The sequence below is a fragment of the Stigmatopora argus genome, chromosome 24 (genome assembly GCF_051989625.1).
Source record: "Stigmatopora argus isolate UIUO_Sarg chromosome 24, RoL_Sarg_1.0, whole genome shotgun sequence".
In the NCBI taxonomy this organism is placed as follows: Eukaryota; Metazoa; Chordata; class Actinopteri; order Syngnathiformes; family Syngnathidae; genus Stigmatopora; species Stigmatopora argus.
The window spans coordinates 2,491,686-2,512,555 of record NC_135410.1 but is presented as its reverse complement, the minus strand read 5'-3'; the positions used below and the strand labels follow the sequence as shown (position 1 = coordinate 2,512,555).

Below are 20,870 nucleotides of genomic sequence, written 5' to 3'. Positions count from 1 at the left end.
TAGTTCAATTTCAATCTTATATCAATGTTATATTCATATTCATTTTTCTCTCTATTACATTGTATGACTTCTTGTAATTTCCCGCGGCACACCTGACCGTTGTTCACGGCACACCAGTGTGCCACGGAACACTGGTTGGGAAAAACTGGTCTATGTCACTTAAGTAGGACACAGGCCTGCTTAGACGTATCTCGTGACCAACATAGCGGGCCTTATTTGAAGCAGTGCAACATTAAAGGGGACTTAACAAGCAGCTGTGAAATGTCATAAATGTTTTCTGTCGGAGGCTCTCGACACCTTACATATATCCTGATGAGACCTTATTGATTGTGTTAGACGTACAGTTTTAGCACCTATCCATAATTCCTTAACTCAGTCTGATCCCGTCTAACAACTTGTGCGTGTTCAGCATCGAAGGAAGAGACCAGGGTTTGCGCGTTACTCCACAGATGATTTATTCCTGATATTGATCCTTACAGAGCTCCGGGTCCCTTTCCCAAATATAAAACCAGCTGAGCGTCGCCGTGCTTCAGTGGAGGATGAAAGAGACTAAAGTCCAAACCCGCGTTTGCCCAATTATAGTATAACAAAGATGAATATTCATTCGCTGAGTTTAATGATATGTGGACTGTCCCACGACGTTCTGCAGGGGTGTCCTCTCCTAGAATCTGCTTGCCCGTGAATCCACGTCTGGCCTGGTCGCCCTCTCCGCGGGGATTCCTTTGTCTCTGGTTTCACCTGGACCATTTATCACCTGGACCACTTATCACCTTGACCACACCTTGAAGCAGAAACTCAGACAAAAGACCTTTTGTTCATTGTAATTGAGTTGAGAACAATAGTTTTAATCCTACTGTGGTACTATATCAAAATGAAACAGCTGCAATAAAAAGAAGGAGTAAAATATGTCATATTCTTCAATTGGTAAATGAGTTAAATATGCATGTTCAAAAAAATTGAGCCGTGCAGTTGCAGATTGCAGCGTCGCGGTACAGCGGTGCCCCGGCATTGTCCAGGCCCGAAGGAAACTAATAGACTGTAACCCTGGAAGTGCTCAGTCATAACACTGGTCCTTAAATCAGGGAATCCCGCAATACCCAACAACTACAGACCTATAAGCATTCTTCCAACAGTCTCAAAAGTCTTGGAAAAGACAGTTTGCCCCACTGTATGCGTGTTGTGGCAATCTGTATGCTGTGAATAAATAAAAAGAATTTCTCGTGAGGTCCGGCAGAATGGTGAAAAGGTTCGAGATGTAGCGGCTGGTCTCCACCCAGGTTACCGTTCTGCACATTGCAGCAACCGTTCTTCTCCACGAAGCGCTGCCGCTTTCATTTGGCCACCGGCGCACATGCGCCGCTGTACACAGCCAGAACCTCCCATGTTCTGAGGCGCTAAGCTGCAAATTTTCGTGTTGACTAAGACACCCCGCCTCCGACTTCAAGGAATAAAAAAATGAACCGGCATTATGAGGGATTAGCGCCGTAGTTTCGGTCGTGAAGCTGGCATGACGATAGGACGTCCACACCGCGGAGTGGGGAGAAGAGAGAGACATAAAGAGAGAGACAGGGAAAGAGAGACTGAGACAGGCAGAGAGAGACAGATAGACAGACGGACAGAGAGAGAGACAGATAGAGAGAGACAGATAGATCGACGGACAGAGAGAGAGACAGACAGAGAGAGACAGACAGGGAGAGGCAGACAGAGAGAGGCAGACAGAGAGAGACAGACAGAGAGAGACAGACAGAGAGAGACAGACAGAGAGAGACAGACAGAGAGAGACAGACAGAGAGAGACAGACAGAGAGAGACAGACAGAGAGAGACAGACAGAGAGAGACAGACAGAGAGAGAGACAGACAGAGAGAGACAGACAGAGTGAGACAGACAGAGTGAGACAGACAGAGTGAGACAGACAGAGTGAGACAGACAGTGAGACAGACAGAGTGAGACAGACAGAGTGAGACAGACAGAGTGAGACAGACAGAGTGAGACAGACAGAGTGAGACAGACAGAGTGAGACAGACAGAGTGAGACAGACAGAGTGAGACAGACAGGGAGAGACAGGGAAAGAGAGAAGAGAGAGACAGTGAAAGAGAGACAGAGAGAGACAGACAGAGAGGCAGAGATAGACATACAGAAACAGAGACAGAGAGACATACAGAAACAGTGAGACAGAGAGAGCGAGACAGAAACACAGAGACAGCGAGAGAGAGAGAGACAGAAACAGAGAGACAGAGAAAGAAACAGGCAGAGAGAGACAGAGAGAGACAGAAAGACTAGAGAAAGAGAGATAGAGAGAGACAGAGAGAGATAGAGAGACACAGAGAGAGAGACAGAAAGAGACAATGAGAGGGAGAGAGACAGAAAGAGACAATGAGAGGGAGAGGGACAGAAAGACAGAGAGAAACAGAGAGAGAGACAGAGTTAGGGAGAGAGAGAGAGACTGAGCAAGAGCGAGAGGGAGAGGGAAAGGGAGAATGAGAGGGAGAGGGAGAGGGAGAGGGAGAGGGAGAGAGAGAGAGAGAGAGAAAGAGAAAGAGAAAGAGAAAGAGAAAGAGAAAGAGAAAGAGAAAGAGAAAGAGAAAGAGAAAGAGAAAGAGAAAGAGAAAGAGAGAGAGCGCGAGAGAGAAAGCGAAAGAGAGCGAGTGCGCACGCCGGAGAGAGCGTGAGCGCGGGAGAAAGAGTGAGTGCGGGGGAGAGAGTGCGGGAGAGTGTGGGAGAGAGTGCGGGAGAGAGAGTGCGGGAGAGAGAGTGCGGGAGAGAGAGTGCGGGAGAGAGAGTGCGGGAGAGAGAGCGCGGGAGAGAGAGCGCGGGAGAGAGAGCGCGGGAGAGAGAGCGCGGGAGAGAGAGCGCGGGAGAGAGAGCGCGGGAGAGAGAGCGCGGGAGAGAGAGCGCGGGAGAGAGAGCGCGGGAGAGAGAGCGCGGGAGAGAGAGCGCGGGAGAGAGAGCGCGGGAGAGAGAGCGCGGGAGAGAGAGCGCGGGAGAGAGAGCGCGGGAGAGAGAGCACGGGAGAGAGAGAGCGGGAGAGAGTGCGAGAGAGAAAGCGTGCGTGTGCGAGAGAGAGAGAGCGTGTGTGTGAGAGAGAGAAAGGAATAGAGTGTTGACATTCCCCCTGCATATTTTATAATGTGTGCAGTTTTTGCCATCCTAAGCCAGTACCGCTTATCCTCTCAAGGGTCGCGGCAGTTCCTGGAGACTATCCTTTAGGGTGTCTTCCGTCTGAATTGGTGTCCAGCGAATGGCAGGGCATAAGGAGACAGACAACCACCCCATAACAATGTCGTGTTATATCAAAGAAAAGGTGGGTTAGGCACGAGAACCAGGCAAAAAATTGCTACTAATGCTGAAGCCTGTCTAGACCACCCGCATTCTCATCAATTGAATCTGCTGACCTGTATGATTGGTCACAATCACATCTACAGAGAATATGGAATGTTCAATCATCCTACTATGCATGCTTTTGGGATATGTGAGGAAACCAGGGTACCTTGTAAAAAATCAACACTGGCATCGGGAGAACATTCAAACTTTATACAGAAAGTCCGGAAGCCAGGATTAAACCTTTGATCTTAGAATTGTGAGGTGGACGGGCTAACCAGTCATCCCCATACCAACGAAATGACGCTTATAAAATAAAGTATTTTATTTTCCTGTATATTTATTGTACCTTTGACACTTTGTCTTATGAAGGTGCTGCTAAATTGTATGCCTACTGGATTGTGGTAAACTTCAGAGAGGCCTACAACATGTTTGCTGTAAATGGGATCCTCTTTAACCACGAGAGTCCACGTAGAGGTGAGTGCACACAATTATAAAATATATAATTTTAAACAGCATCACCTTCCTATCCACTCAGGCCAAGGAGGTCTGGTGCACCGATAGTTGAGCAGCAGCCAAAGGAGGTATCCTTGGTGGTCTGTGACCTCTCTGGTTGGAAAAGAGCTTGAGTCAGTGAGGTTGGGAAGTTTTGGCTCGATGTAGTCATGCTCACCTCTACGCACAGCTTTGGTTCTGGTACCACTCTTCTTGAGGGGGGTTGGACACTCTTCCACTATGGAGTCGCTCACAGTGAGAGGCGCCAAGCAGGTGTGAGCATACTTATATATCCCCTTGCTTGATGCTTGTACATTGGAGTTTACCCTAATAGACGACAGGGTAGCATCCCTCCCTTCTGGTCGGGGAACGGGTCCTGATTGTTGTTTGCGCCTATACACCAAATGGCAGCTCAGAGTACCCACCCTTTTTGGAGTCCTTAGAAGGGGTGCTGAGTGTGCTCCTTCTCGGGACTGCCTTGTTTTGCTGGAGGACTTCAATACTCATATTGGGAATGATTGAGACCTGGAAGGGCGTGATTGGGAATTCTCTTCCCTCCCTTGTGAACAAGCATTTGCGGTCGATTGGTCGCCGGTCTTTTGGTCGTCGGTCTTTTGGTCGCCCGTTGTCGCGGTCCGGGCGACCAAAAGACCGGCGACCAATCGACCGCAAACGCTTGTTCACAAGGGAGGGAAGAGAATGGAGCGGGTAACAGGCAATTCGCTGCAGCGTCTGCATTGATGTGGAGTCTGCATCGGTCCGTTGTGGTGAAGAAGGAGCTAAGCCAAAAGGCAAAGCTCTTTATTTACCGGTCGATCTACGTTCCCCTCCTCATCTATGGTCACGAGCTGTGGGTCATGACTGAAAGAATAGGATCCTGAATACAAGCGGCTGAAATAAGTTCCCTCCGCACGGTCTAATGAGTCTCCCTTAAAGATAAGGGGAGAAGCTCTGTCACCAACGAGAGGCTCGGAGTTGAGCCGCTGCTCCTCCGGATCGAAAGGAGTCAGATGAGTTGGCTCGGGCATCTAATTTGGATTCCCCCTGGATATCTCCTTTGTGCGGTGTTCCGGGCACCTCCCACCGGGAGGAGACGGGGACCTAGGACGCATCGGGGAGACTATGTCTCCCAGCTGGCCCGGGGACGTTTTGGAATCATCCCGGAAAAGCTGGATAAAGTTGCTGGTGAGAGGGAAGTCTGGGTTTCCCCCGCTGAAGCTGCTGCCCCCACGACCTGACCTCGGATAAGAAGAAATTGAGATGAGATGAACAGCATCAAAAATGCACAAAATGGCACGTTCAAGTGGCAGCTAGTGACAGTTTCTCCGTCAGCTTTTACTCTTTTTTTTTACAGCTTTTATATCTTTTTATTACGTTTTAATACTTTACTTTATACTTAAATGTTTTTATGACTTTTATGACTCTAGTCCACCAGTCGCGCATGAGAGGCAGTCTTTGTTGTATTAGTTTAGTTTCTTTCTACTAGTTCTGGACGTGTTTAAAATCCATTCAGCCATCCCTCCGCTGTCCTACATACGGGATCAGCTGTTAGAGCTACACAACACCTGGATGCCCCTGGAAATACCTGCAGAGTTAAAGAGGAAGAGAAGGGGGTGCAGAGCTGGACGAAAGTGTCGGGAGAAGAAGGGACGCTTCATAACCAAGCATTCCATCTATTATTATGGCGAACGTGAGAGCTCTCCCCAATAAAATGGAAGAGCTAACGGCACTTACCAGGCTGGAACGGGAATATCAGGAGTATTGTTTTATGTGCTTCACGGAGACCTGGCTGAATGAACTAACACCGGACTCACTCATCACCCTGGATGGTTATCAACTGGTGAGGGCGGACAGAAAAGCGGAGGAGAACGCTAGGAGGAAAGGTGGGGGACTAGCTGTTTTTATTATTATTAATAGCAGATGGTGTAGCCCGGGGGTACATTATGGTGAAAGCAACTTTGTACTTGAGATGTCGAGCTAGTAGCTGTTAGCATCACGTTGTTTTACATCTTGCAGGAGTTCTTGCACAATATCGCGATAACTGCGTATAGTCCCTTTTCTTCCAATGCGGCAGCTGCTTGCGAGCTTCTTCATGCTACTGTCTCACGGCTGCAGACGTCACAGTCCATTCTCTCCATCTTATCTCCGGTGATTTTAACCATGCTTCCTTGGCTACTACTCTCCCCACCTTCACTCAGTATGTGAAATGCTATACCAGGGACCACAAAACCCTGGACCTGCTGTATGCCAACACAGAGGAGGCATACAGCCCCCGCTCCCCCTGGCCCTGTTACGATCGGGGGGTGGAGGACCCCAAAGCAGGCAAGGGCAGCAAGTCTGGTTCTCGAATCTTTATTAGAATCGTCCAAGAGACGCGTAAAGGCACAAAAGGGAGTAGCGTAGGCGAGTAGTTAGTCATGGAAGGTAACCGTGAAGTATATCGTTGTCCGTGTTCCGTGGTCGTGGGGCTGAGCGTGGTCGGGATCCTGGGAGCAAAAACAAGAGGTCGTAGATTAGAAGAGGCAGGCAAGGAGAAAATACAAGAGGGTACTTAACCGTGAACTGATTGAGACGATCTAGCAGCGTGGTCATGGTCTTCTTGGCTTTAAATATTCGCCACTGGCTGATGAATCGCACTTGGAAGCCTTTGAGTGATTAGGACTGTGCCTGTGATTTGGTGGCAGGCACAACCAGCCACCAATCTGGTCATGACAGGCTTGACTTGGGAAACGTGAAAGGTGGGGTGGATGCGGAGGGGCGGTGGCGCTTGAGGCGCACGGTGCATGGGTTTATTACCCGTTTGATCACGTAAGGGCCGATGAAGCGGGGGGACAGCTTCCGGGACTCAGTCCTTAGGGGGAGGTCTCGGGTGGACAGCCATACCCTTTGACCGACGACGTAGGCTGGTGCCTGCACGACGGCGGTTGGCATGCCTTTGGGCACGGGTGGAAGCGTGCTGAAGCGCAGCCTGGGCCTTTTCCCAGATACGGCCACATCTGGTCAGGTGTGCCTGGACGGAGGGCACGGCAATATCTGCCTCCAGGGAAGGAAACAAGGGGGGTTGATAGCCCAGGGAACACTTGAAAGGGGGCAGGGTGGAGGAGGAGTAAGGGTGGGAGTTGTGGGCATACTCAATCCAGGGCAGCTGGTCGCTCCAGGTGGTTGGATCGGCATGGGTGGTCGCTGCATCTAACTGCTGATCGGTGCGCTCACACTGACCGTTAGTCTGCGGATGATAACCCGAGGAGAGGCTTGCTGGGATCATGAGGGCTGAACAGAAGGCAGACCAGACGTGAGAGGTCAATTGTGGACCCCGGTCCGAGACTATGTCAGCCGGGATTCCATGCAGGCGGAAAAAATGCTGCGTAAGGGGGGGCGGCCGTCTCCTGGGCTGAAGGTAGTCTGCAGAGGGCAATGAAGTGTGCAGCTTTGGAAAACTGGTCAACGATGGTTAGTATGGCGGTGTTACCTTGGGATTTAGGAAGGCCTGTGATGAAGTCGATTGCAATGTGCGACCAAGGACGGCTAGGAATTGGGAGTGGACGGAGTAGACCGGAGCTCGGCTTGGTGGAGGACTTGTTGCGCTCGGACACGTGGCAGGCACACACGAAGGATCGTGTATCTGCCCTTAACGTCGGCCCGGGTGGTAGGTCAGGCGGGAGGTGTGGGGCCCATTCAAGCACCTTGGAAAGCATTGGGGTCGGAACATAAAGGTCCTTCTGCGTACCTCGTCTTGGGTCCGGCTTCGAATCTTGGGGACTCAGTACTTCGGCCTCCAGCCCCGTCCTCATACTAGCCACAATGCAGGAGGGAGGTAGGAGAGTTGGGGGCTCCTCCTCCGACCTAACCTGGCGAGGGTTCAGCCTCCACAGACACACACACAGACACACACACAGACACACACAGACACACACCGGCACACACCGGCACACACAGACACACACTGACACACACACCGACACACACCGACACACACCGACACACACCGACACACACACAGACACACACACAGACACACACACAGACACACACAGGCACACACAGACACACACAGACACACACAGACACACACAGACACACACCGACACACACAGACACACACAGACACACACCGACACACACAGACAGACACACACACAGACACAGACACACACACACAGACACAGACACACACACATACACACACAGGCACACACACAGCCACACAGAGACACACACACAGACACACACACCGACACACACCGACACACACAGCCACACACAGCCACACAGAGACACACACACAGACACACACACACAGACACACACAGACACACACACCGACACACACCGACACACACAGCCACACAGAGACACACACAGACACACACAGACACACACACAGAGACACAGACAGACACACACCGACACACACAGACACACACACACAGACACACACACAGACACACACACAGACACACACAGAGACACACACACAGATACACACAGACACACAGACACAGACACACAGACACAGAAACAGACACACAGAAATAGACACACAGACACACACACACGGACACACACACACAGACACACACACACAGATACACACACAGACACACAGACACACACACAGACACACACAGACACACACAGACACACAGACACAGACAGACACAGACAGACACAGACAGACACACACACAGACACACACACACACACAGACACACACACAAACACACAGACACACACACACAGACACACACACAGATACACACCCAGACACACACACAGACACACACACAAACACACAGACACACACACACAGACACACACACAGATACACACCCAGACACACACACAGACACACACACACACAAACACACACACAGACACACACACAAACACACACACAGACACACACACAATCACACACACACGCAGACACACACACAGACACACACACACACAGATACAGACACAGACACACACGCACACACACAGACACACACACAGACACACGCACGCAGACACACATACACAGACACACACACGACGGATATATACATATGATGGAATTGATTATTTTTTATTTTTTTTAAACATTTCACCAATGTGTTTATTTTTTCAAGGTTTCCGAGGTTTGGGACACACACACAGACACACACACAGACACACACACATACACACACACAGACACACACACACAAACACACAGACACACACACAGACAGACACACACACAGACACACAGAAACAGACACACAGAAATAGACACACAGAAATAGACACAGAAATAGACACACAGAAATAGACACACAGACACACAGACACACACACAGACACACATACACACACAGATACACAGACACACAAACACAGTCACACCGACACACACAGACACACACAGACACACACCGACAGACACAGACACAGACACACACACACAGACACAGACACACACACATACACACACAGGCACACACACAGACACACACACACACAGACACACACAGACACACACACCGACACACACCGACACACACAGCCACACACAGCCACACAGAGACACACACACAGACACACACACACAGACACACACAGACACACACACCGACACACACCGACACACACAGCCACACAGAGACACACACAGACACACACAGACACACACACAGAGACACAGACAGACACACCGACACACACAGACACACACACACAGACACACACACAGACACACACACAGACACAGACACACACGCACAGACACACACAGAGACACACACACAGATACACACACACAGACACAGACACAGAAACAGACACACAGAAATAGACACACAGAAATAGACACACAGACACACACACGGACACACACACACAGACACACACACAGATGCACACACAGACACACACACACACAGACACACACAGACACACACAGACACACAGACACACAGACACAGACAGACACAGACAGACACAGACAGACACAGACAGACAAACACACAGACACACACACACACAGACACACACACAAACACACAGACACACACACACAGACACACACACAGATACACACCCAGACACACACACAGACACACACACAAACACACAGACACACACACAGACACACACACAGATACACACCCAGACACACACACAGACACACACACACACACAAACACACACACAGACACACACACAAACACACACACACGCAGACACACACACAGACACACACACACAGACACACACACAGACAGACACAGACATACAGACACACACACAGACACACACACACACAGATACAGACACAGACACACACGCACACACACAGACACACACACAGACACACGCACGCAGACACACATACACAGACACACACACGACGGATATATACATATGATGGAATTGATTATTTTTTATTTTTTTTAAACATTTCACCAATGTGTTTATTTTTTCAAGGTTTCCGAGGTTTGGGACACACAGACACAGACACACACACAGACACACACACAGACACACACACAGACACACACACAGACACACACACACAGACACACACACACAGACACACACACACAAACACACAGACACACAGACAGACAGACACACAGACACACAGAAACAGACACACAGAAATAGACACACAGAAATAAGACACAGAAATAGACACACAGAAATAGACACACAGACACAGACACACAGACACACACACAGACACACATACACACACAGATACACACACACAGACACACAAACACAGTCACACAGACACACACAGACACAGACAGACACACACACAGACACACACAGACACACACACAGACAGACACACAGACACAGAAACAGACACACAGAAATAGACACACAGAAATAGACACACAGACACAGACACACAGACACACATACACACACACAGATACACACACAGACACCCAAACACAGACACACAGACACACACAGACACACACAGACACACACACACAGACACACACACAGACACATACACACGACGGATATATACATATATGATGGAATTGATTATTTTTTTATTTTTTTTAAACATTTCACCAATGTGTTTATTTTTTCAAGGTTTCCGAGGTTTGGGACACAAAAAATGACAGTTTTCCACTGTCCCCGGTGCAAAACTAGAAAAGTCCTTTTCACAACTTTTATAATTTTGGCATTCTTTTTGAAAAAGCAAAAGCCACAGTTTTCTTGTGCAACAGTGAAACATACTTGCATTAGAGACGATAGTATTATAAACAGGCTTGCTGGAATCACCGCTCTTAGTTTTTCTGGCCATGGCTATGCCTGTCTATTGTCGTCGTGTCATTAGCAGCCGAAAAAAGCAGGATAATGATGTTTCTCAAGACTTGGGGAGATTCATTGTGTGGTCTGATGATTCAAAAATAGAATCCCTTGGAAAGTGTTCAGCCCACTACATCTGGAGTGAAAATGACAGCAAATAACGCATAGCGGTGTCAGTGTGATTGGTCTGGGGCTGGTTTACTTCAGGACCAGGGCAATTTACTGTTGGTCAATCACAGCAAGTTCAACTGGTCCTGAGGAAGATAAGCACTTTGGTCACACACAAATATTTTTTTAGGCCAGCCTCATGTGAATTAACTTTTATCACTCTGGATTAGATAAGTCCTTCATTAATGGTTAAAAACTTTAAAACTATCTAGATATACTACCATGCAATGTTTGTAAAATCATATTTATTGGAGAGGTACCTGAAAATCTGTCTCACTCACCGAGTGCCAACATTCAATTCGGATCAACTGAAAAATAGTGAATGACTCATTTCTTTTTTTTATTGTTGAACTACAGCCAACTTCAGATAGTCAGATTCTTCAAGGCTTAACCGACATATGATCTTTTACTCCTCCACGTGCCTTGCCAACCTTTCAGGCACGTCTCGATATCTGAAATTAAAAGGTCTACAAATGTAATCCATAATTTAGAATACAATGAAGTCAGTGTTGTCTATTTTAACTACCTTTGATCCTATTTCAGGTGGAATTTATTTCTCACCTCACACCCGATGAGCGTGATTTGGCACAGAGTTAGTGAAACAAAGAAAACAAGTCCTCTCAGATCTAAAGTAATGTCTATCATCATCATTGAGCAATGCTGATAGAAACGAGCAAGATATGATTTTGATGAGTGGAATGTATGCCAATCTTTTAAACTGAAAAAAAGAAACAATGCTACTATTTGCCCATGGAGCATATTTTTAAACAAAAACAGCAACACGAGGTGACGAGAAGTCCACTAGTCCATCTTTCAAACTTTGTTTTAAAGTTGAACAATTATTATTTAAACCGGGAGTAGCAAATTTACATGATGAGCTTTAGATTTTTTCACCCTGGGCAGCTTACCTTTCTTTCAAAACAGCAGTTTAAAAAGGTAATTCATACCCGCATCACTTGACTTGGATTATGGAAAGACATTGTCAAAAGCTTTTTCTATTGCTGAACAAATCAGTTCCTGTTCAGGCAAGCACACAACATAAATGATGTCAGCAATGAAATATTTGAAAAATACTGATAAGGAGATCTGTGTTCATTTGAATCTAAATCAAACATTGTCATCATAACTCAACTTTTTCAACTTTACTTAATATTTTTGGGGGGAGCAATGTAGAATTAAAACTACTATAGGTTTGAAGGTGGAGAAGTTGTTATAGCTTCAAAGTCAAAGCATGTTCCATTTGTTAATTGAATAATGTATAGGGTGTTTAGCGTGTCGGCCTCACAGTGGCGGACCTGGAGGGTGCCGGAGCCTATCCCAGCTGATTCCGGGCCAGAGGCGGGGGACACCCTGTATCGGTGGTCAGCCGATCGCAGGGCACAAGGGGACGGACAACCATGCACACTCAATAGTGCGTCGGCCTCATAGCCCTGGATTCCTGGATTCAAATCCAGGTCAGTCCACCTGTGTGGAGCTTGCATATTCTCCCGGGCCTGCGTGGGTTTCCTCGGTACTGCGGTTTCCTCCCTCATTCCAAAAACATGCATGGTAGGCTGATTGGACACTCCAAATTGACCCTAGGTATGGCTGTGAGTGTGCATGGTTGACCGTCTCTTTGTGCCCTGCGATTGGCTGGCCACCGATTGATTCAGAGTTTGAGTTTGAGTTGTATTTATTTACTGAGGGACAGACAGCACATATTAATGAACATATTTATATTCATGTTAATAAACATTTATATGTAAATATGTAAAATGGTAGCCGAGGGCTACCGTATTTACTCGTATATAAGCCGCTTTTGTCAGACAAAAAAATGAATCGAGGGTACGGCTTATATGCGCATAAAAACACGACATCCACGAACCTGCAAGTTGACGACGATGTCACGATGACGTCACGACAAAATGACGCAAGACAATGCAGCCGATCATTTCAAAATAAAGACAAGATGCTAAAAAAAATATTTTGACGTCTATGAATATAATTCAAGAAAAAAATAAACCGCATCTAGAATAAAACGTGAAAAAACTCACGTTCCCGTCACTGCTCGCTCAAGGCACGGCCATCTTACTGTAGTTAAACATGCTCAGAGTGGCCAGACGTGAGTACACTTACTTGTCTGCAATTGCTCGCCCGGGGCGCCTCCATCTTACCGTAGATACGTGGTCTGACCATAGCGTTTACCATGTCAGCACATCACAATAGTTAAAGCTGATCGAAGGTCTTGCGTCAATCGTTAAAATATAAACCTTGATACCTGCGTAATGTGTATGCTATTGTTGCCCCCAGAGACGTGGTGAACATTACGTATAGCGCTATGGGCATATTTCCTGGTTGTGCTTACGTTACTTCCTTTTTGAATTTGTCTACGTGCAAACAACACCCTCCTTTTCGGAACACAGAAAGGAAACAATTGTACATTTGTGATTATGAAATATAACAAAATTCCGCTTTGATTTTTTTTTTTTTTTTTCTTGTTTGAAAGTGACAACTATTGCAGTAACATGAACCATCGAAAAAAAATCGATATTTTTACATTAGAAGCAATTTGGCCGCCACATCTTAAACTTATGGTAAGATAATTGTTCTAATCAAGATAGACTTCTTTTTTCAAAGTGAATAATTTGATATTTTGCATTTATAAAGACAGGCATATAAACTTATGATGTTGGATTGGATTGGATAACTTTATTCATCCCGTATTCGGGAAATTTCATTGTAACAGTAGCAAGTAAAGGCATAGTTATAAGTTAGACAGTACAGTCAAAGGCCGCAGAACAACAAAGCAAAAGCAAAAAGCACAAAGTACAAAGCAAATCAAAGTCAATGGGATCATTAAGAATCACCAAATCATTAAGACAGAAAAGCAGCAAAAACACAAAAACGAGCTACTAGTTTCGGTAGCAAAAACGGATAGACTCAAAAAGACGTAAAGTTGGCAAAAACTGGAACCACACACAGGAAGTCTTCCACGAGATGGGGAACTTCTGCAGACTGTGACCGAGGTAGAGAATATGCAGAGTCACTCTTCCAAGCTTATCCGCACAGTTCCTCAGTAGTCTGGAGCTGTAGAAAACAGCAGCAGGGCAGAACTCCTCGACTCCGTTGCTGGTAAGCGCCGACAGCTCTTCCATCTTATCCCACGATGGAATGGTTGGTCAGAAGCGTTGCCTCTCCTCCCGGCATTTTTGTCCAGCTCCGAAACTCCGGCGGCACCGAGGTGTTGCTCCTTCTGCTGTGTATTGTAACAGCTAGTCCCGTGTGTGCGACAGCGTAGGCATGGCTGAATGGTTCCAAAAAAAGAAGTAGCCGAAAGAAGCCTGGCTAACAGAACAAGGAAAGTTGTAAAAACATTAAAGTGTATAAAGTACAAAGTAAAGTAAAAAGGAATGTATTAAGAAATATTAAAATGTAATTAAAAAAAAGATAGAAGGCCTGTAAAACACGAAAAACATAAGTGTACAGAGCTACTCCCACTGGCTCCCGCGTGAACGGCGCCATCTTGGAAGATTTGTTGACCCTAATAATATGTTTTTGATTCATACAGTATCTCAGACCTGTGATGATTTTTCTTAAGATTTTCCCTTCAAAGTAACACATTTGTACTCCCTATTAAAACCATAAATATGGAGGCTAAAATTGAGAATCAGGCTTATACGAGAGAAATTGTCAAATTCAACAATTTTAAGGGGTGCGGCTTAACGCGCGGGCGGCTTATATGTGAGTAAATACGGTAATTTCCATCTTTAGTCTGTAGGTTGAAGTTAGACGGTGACACATTCGAGACACACACACGTATGCCAGTTTCAGACAACATTGTGATCGCAATTTTGTTCGTCTAACAGCCAGGCTTTAAGATAGTTGGCGAAGAGGTTCAGAGACGGGATTTCAGATATGTTAATTGGTATTGAGGTATGACTGTATTGAAGGTATTGAGGGTGTCCCCCCCACCTCTGTTCCGGAGTCAGCTGGGATACACTCCAGCAACCCTCGTGACCCTACTGAGGATAAAGCGGTTCATAAAATGAATGAATGCTTACAGAACCTGGTAAGCCTCTGTGCCATTGTTAGATAATGAGAGACTTTGGTTGTTTTACAAAACACTATTCATGACATTCTTTGGGGGAAATTCATTGGTAGTTTTCACAGTTGTAACGCTTTTTCACCTACATTAGCACTGCAATGATTTTTCTTGTTAACTGACTGAGTCAGCTGGGATAGGCTCCAGCATCCCCCACAACCCCAATGAGGACAAAGTTGTTCGGAAAATGAAATGAGATGAGATGATATATTCCGTATGCGGAAGACAAGGGGATTAAGGAAGATGTTGAGAAAGAGATGGAAAGGAGAAGAGTGCTTGGGCAACTGTAACATTCATGAGCTGACTCTCCACAGCATTGTTTCCTTTTGTAGCTTAAATAAAGAACACAACACCAGGCAAGAATGTTCCGCCAAAAGAGCCAGGACTTCTGTCACTCAGCTAATAACATACAAAACATACTACCATTTTTTTCTGCGTATATCAGAGCCACATGTATTATCTGTGTATGAACCCTGGCAATTTTACAAGTTGTGTATTTTTCATTGTGACACCACAAAATTACTGCTAAAATCTGCCCTGCAGTAGCAGTTTGTTGGCCATTTTTGTGACCCCCCATGTGTTTCTTAAACGAATAGATTCACTTTCTGCATTGGCATATTGGCCAGATTTTACACCATGATCATAAATTAAACAGGGAAATGGCTTGAATATGAAGTGGCAACAAATTGACTTTTCTGAGTCAGCCTGATTTAACTGAATACTAGAACAGTACAAACAGAGAGGATCGTTGTTCATGTGTTCCTTTAATTTGTGTAATTGTTGGTTCGGAGCTCATGCCGGGAAGCCTACATACTGGGGTCCTGGGTTAAAATCCAGGTCACTCCACCTGTGTGGGGTTTGCATGTTCTCCCCTGGCTTGCGTGGGTTTCCTCCGGATACTCCAGTTTCCTCCCACATTCCAAAAACATGCATGGTAGGCTGATTGGACAATCTTAATTGTCCCTACATATGGGTGTGTGTGCATGGTGTTCCTTTGTCTCCTTGTGCCCAGTGATCAGCTGGCCACCGATTCAGGATGTCCCCCGCCTGGGATAGGCTCCAGCACCCCCCGCAACCCTAATGAGGATTAAGCGGTTCAGAAAAGAGAGAGGGGATCTCATGCCCAAATCGAGTACTCTCAGCAAAGTTCAACATCCTTCTTATTTGGATCTACTTGTATGCTGTAAGCTTGAAGAATGTGTCCGTAATGCTTTTCATCATACCTTTTTAGGATTTAACTTTGTGACCAGGAAAATCAGCCGTTCTGTGGCGAAAATTCACTTGGGCCAACTTGAGAGCTTCAGTCTGGGAAACCTGGATTCTAAGAGAGATTGGGGCCATGCACGAGACTATGTGAAGGTATGTTTAAAAGACCTACATATTTATATATACTATATCGGCATATATGTATATAGGTATGTAGATATTAATATTTAATAATGTAAATTAATTTACACTTGAATAGCACATTTCTAAACCCGCACTCAAAGCGCTGTGGACCTGTACAATACCTACTGACACATTATTAGGAGCAATCTAGAGTTTGGTGTCTTGGTCAAGGATGCTTAGACGAGGAACAAGGTCACCAGAGCAGGGAATCAAACATGAATATCATAGAACTGATCAGCACAACCGAATAAGATGGTTTTAAAATGAGTTGCCTCAGTGAGTCATTCTACAAACTGCTCAACTGCATGAAAGATGACCATCATAGAGAGGTTCTCACACAATTTTAAGATCAAGATGATTAGAAATTTAAATGGGATGTTTCTTTTCTATAACTGTTGTCTCTGTCTTATTTATTTATTTGTTTGTTGTTTTATTTGGTTATTTATTTATTGTCAGAGTGCTAGAGATAAAAAGCAAAAGGAAGTGGGTGCGGTACAATACTGCATACTGTGAGGTAATAGACTTCACTGATTTCACATAGCCCAGATTGCTCCAAGCTCCTTATATTCATCCTTGTTCATCCTCAGAAAAAAAGCGATATTAAGGGAATGATGTATCCTGTGGATGCTGACAGAAATATAGTGTTTTTGTTAATACCATGGTGCCAGCAAAAAGCAGAGGAATGGGAAGATGAAACGAACAGGGGTCTCCATCCAGGAACATAAGGAGCTGACTCTTGCTTACCCTCTGTGTATCCCTCCATTTATGTGTGTAGTGAGAACACATTCCTCAGAGTCAAAGCATGAGAAGTTGACTTTGGAAGGTCTGTGGGTGTGTGTGTATGTGTGTGTGTTTGGCTGTCAAGATGAAACTCACAACAGGCTCCCATGTCTAACAGAAGGCGTCTCACAGCTCACCATGTTATTATTCTGACGTGATGGTGGCATCGGTAGCAAAGAACATTCTTAGAGATGGGAGTAAAGTTTAGGAGTTCAAAGTGCGGATCAGATTTGGCTATAGGCAGGACAAATGTTTACTGTGAGCCTTCGCCACTTCGCTGTTAGGAGTAGGTTGTTATTGTTTTTTCCCATTGACTTCTCCCGTTGTTCTGATGTTTGTTTCCCTACTCTTGTTTGTCCCTCCTGCCTGCCGTTATGCTCGTGCAGCTGTGCATGATTCAATATTAGTTCCTGTTGTGTCTATTTAAACCCCACTGATTATAATGTCATTGTCGGATTGTCAGTCTTATTTCCCTTGTGTTTGCGTTACCTCGTTCCTCGATTCCCCGTGTTTTCCCTAGTCCGGTTTGGTTTTGTGTTTCGATTCCTAATTCTTTGTTATTTTGTCCTGCCTAAGTTATTAAAGTATTGGTATGAGCACTATTTCACTCGTCCTCGCCTGCTTCCCCGCGATTGGGTCCTATTCCTAGTAACCTCGCCTCGACGTCTCCCCAAAGACGTAACATTCGCGGCTTCAGTACATCACGTTTTTAAAATCTGAAATACCGTATTTTCACACCTATGGGCGCACTTAAAAGTCTAAATTTTTCTCTAAAATGGTCGATGCGTCTTGTTTGTGCGCTAAATTAAATTTTTGTATGGCCCTGACTGCTTGAGTGACTGGTTTTATTTCTTGACGGCACGCTACTTATTGTGATCAAGCGGATGTTCACCAGCGGATGTTCACCCTAAAAATAGCCTCACCGCGCATTCCAAGCGTTACGGTAAATCCATTCAAAACATCCCAGGCGAGTGGTAAGGCATTTGACTTCCGTGTGCTCCCAGCGATTTTAACCCTCAAAAACAGGAGGAGGAAAATGCCTGACGTGAAGGACAACAGAATGCGGGTGTGAACGCTTGGAAAATGGACTAAAGCTATGGATCGAACACAATTTAACAGCAAGGAGAAACAGCTTTGCGAACGGCTTGGGAGTGATGAATGCCGGATGGCCAACATAGCAGACTGGCAGGCAGCGTTGCACGAGTTACGTGAGAATTTGGAATGGATTGTCGATGCCGATATAACAGCGAGGAGAATCAAAGGTTTGGGAGTGATGCATGTCGCGAATTACAATGGATTGTGGATGACTGGGTTTAAGTGTCGGCCAGCACTGTTGTTCGAGCTTTCGCCAAAGCTGGAATCAAGTTCCCGGAATACACAACTCTGACAGTGAGATGGAGCATAGCATGTTGAATGCCGAACTCTATACAGCAGATGAGGAGTTTGACGGTTTTGTTTATGTAGATGTTTTACTGCTTTAACTTCTATTAACTTTTGTACCTTTTACCTCCATAAAGCACTATCAGACTTTGTTTTTCTCGTGCTGTCTTTAAAAAAAACATGCTTGCGGCTAGCATAAAATACGCTAGCCTAGTGTCTTACTAGCGCCTTATCCGACCAGGCACCGTATGTATTGACAAAAAACAGAAAATATACCCGCAACTGAGTGTGCGCCCTATCAGACGCGTTTTATAGGTGTGAAAATACGGTATATCAAAATTAGTTCATAAAAAGGTCAAAATCCACACTGAAACTCGCAGCCGGAAGACAGGAGTTGAAAAATGGAAGAAGTCAGGGCACCGCCTCTTTTTCGGCACTGAAATGGGTGGTACACAGCTCAGAAGAAAAAGAATAAGCAAAATTTCACCGTATAAGATTGATGCGCCGATAATACAAACATCCGAGAAGGAAGGACGTCGTGCCTTCTTTTCGGATTACATTACACACATTACGCATCGCGCACAGAAAGACTACGCATGTGGTATATCTGAGATACTGTATGAATCAAAAGCACATTATTAGGGTCAATTTCATAAGAAAGTTAGTAATTCATCCAGTAATGGTTGTTTTCTTACTGCAAAACAGAAAATAAACAAATAGTAAATGTTTATTTGCCGACATCTAGTGAAAAAGAATATAGCAAGCAACGCTGTAAGTCTTGTGCGCATATAAGCTGTACTCTTGATTCACTCATCACTTTCTTGAGTTACAAATATGGCTTGTATGCGAGAAAATACGGTACAGTAATACCTTGACATATGAGTGCCCCGACATACGAGGAATTTGAGATACGGGTAAAATTACGAGCAAATATTTGCCTTGATATACGAGACAAATTTTGAGATACGAGCATACGAGACGGGAGAGGCTGCTTATGATTTCAGCACACTGTCTTTCGCGCCGCATCTCACTCGTGCAAAGATCTCTACCAGCACTGGGCGGAGCGTTGCATGGTGTACACGTGACGGAGCTGGCTCGCCAATACGTTTTTCAACAATATGCACCATCCTGAAGCAGAAGGATGCTATTAAGGATATCAAGCCTTCCAAAGACTTACCATAATTTCCAAGCTGTGCATTGACATTCATAACAAGATGGAGAGCCTTCTTTTAATATGGATAAAAGATAAACAGTTAGCGGGAGATAGCCTAACCGAGTCGATAATATGCAAAAAAGCCAGCGCACTTTACATGAATCTAAAACCAAAGCAAGCATCTGAAAAAGGGGAGACTTCAACACCACCAGAACCCTTCATTTAAGTTACCGTATTTTCCACACTACAAGGCGCACCTAAAAGACTTCAATTTTTTCAAAAGCTGACGATGCGCCTTATAATCCAGTGCGCCTTATGTATGGATCAATATTGATCCGCAACAGGTCTCGCAACTCCGGTAAGCAGCCGGCGACTCCATTTTCCCCCGTGCGCGGTGCATATTGGAATATACAGTCGTACCTCGTAATACGACAGCTCGTCATACAACATGCTCGTGTTACGGCGGAAATTTCGATCGAATAATTCGCCCGAGATACGATCAAAATTTCGTGATGCGACCATATATGAAAAAGCCAGCGGAATTTACATGGATTTGATAACAACGAAAGGAGAGCCTTCAACAACTTCAGAACCCTTTAAAGCGAGTCATGGCTGGTTCGAAAATTTTAAAAAAAGATCTGGAATACACTCGGTAATCCGACACGGGGAAGCGGCAAGTTCCAATTCGAAAGCCGCAGTGGAATTTATCAAGACATTTGCCTTGATTATCACCCAGGAAAGTTACATCCCCCAGCAACTTTTCAACTGTGATGAAACTGGTCTTTTTTGGAAAAAGATGCCCAGGC

The 20,870-nt window shown here is 45.6% G+C and overlaps 2 protein-coding genes across 5 annotated transcripts in view; one reads left to right on the top strand and one right to left on the bottom strand.

Moving 5' to 3' along the window:
* The window catches only part of gmds (GDP-mannose 4,6-dehydratase), a 159,072-nt gene that overhangs the window by 80,710 nt on the left and 57,492 nt on the right, over window positions 1-20,870 (top strand). For both annotated transcript variants that reach the window (XM_077594608.1, XM_077594609.1), the window contains exons 6-7: window positions 3,692-3,796; window positions 16,594-16,721. In XM_077594608.1, the coding sequence (XP_077450734.1) occupies window positions 3,692-3,796; window positions 16,594-16,721 (233 nt within the window). The remainder of the gene's footprint in view (window positions 1-3,691; window positions 3,797-16,593; window positions 16,722-20,870) is intronic.
* LOC144069395 (uncharacterized) lies at window positions 6,039-8,723 on the bottom strand. Of its 3 annotated transcripts, none has more exons than XM_077594779.1 (4): window positions 7,284-8,723; window positions 6,946-7,216; window positions 6,371-6,851; window positions 6,039-6,300 (listed from the first exon to the last, which is right to left on the bottom strand). In XM_077594779.1, the coding sequence occupies exons 1-3, from the start codon at window positions 7,990-7,992 to the stop codon at window positions 6,815-6,817; spliced, it is 1,017 nt and encodes a 338-aa protein (XP_077450905.1). In that variant the 5' UTR covers window positions 7,993-8,723; the 3' UTR covers window positions 6,039-6,300; window positions 6,371-6,814. The 3 variants fall into 3 exon arrangements, with proteins under 3 accessions (XP_077450905.1, XP_077450903.1, XP_077450902.1); XM_077594777.1 differs by having other exon boundaries at window positions 6,371-6,847; XM_077594776.1 differs by having other exon boundaries at window positions 6,371-7,216.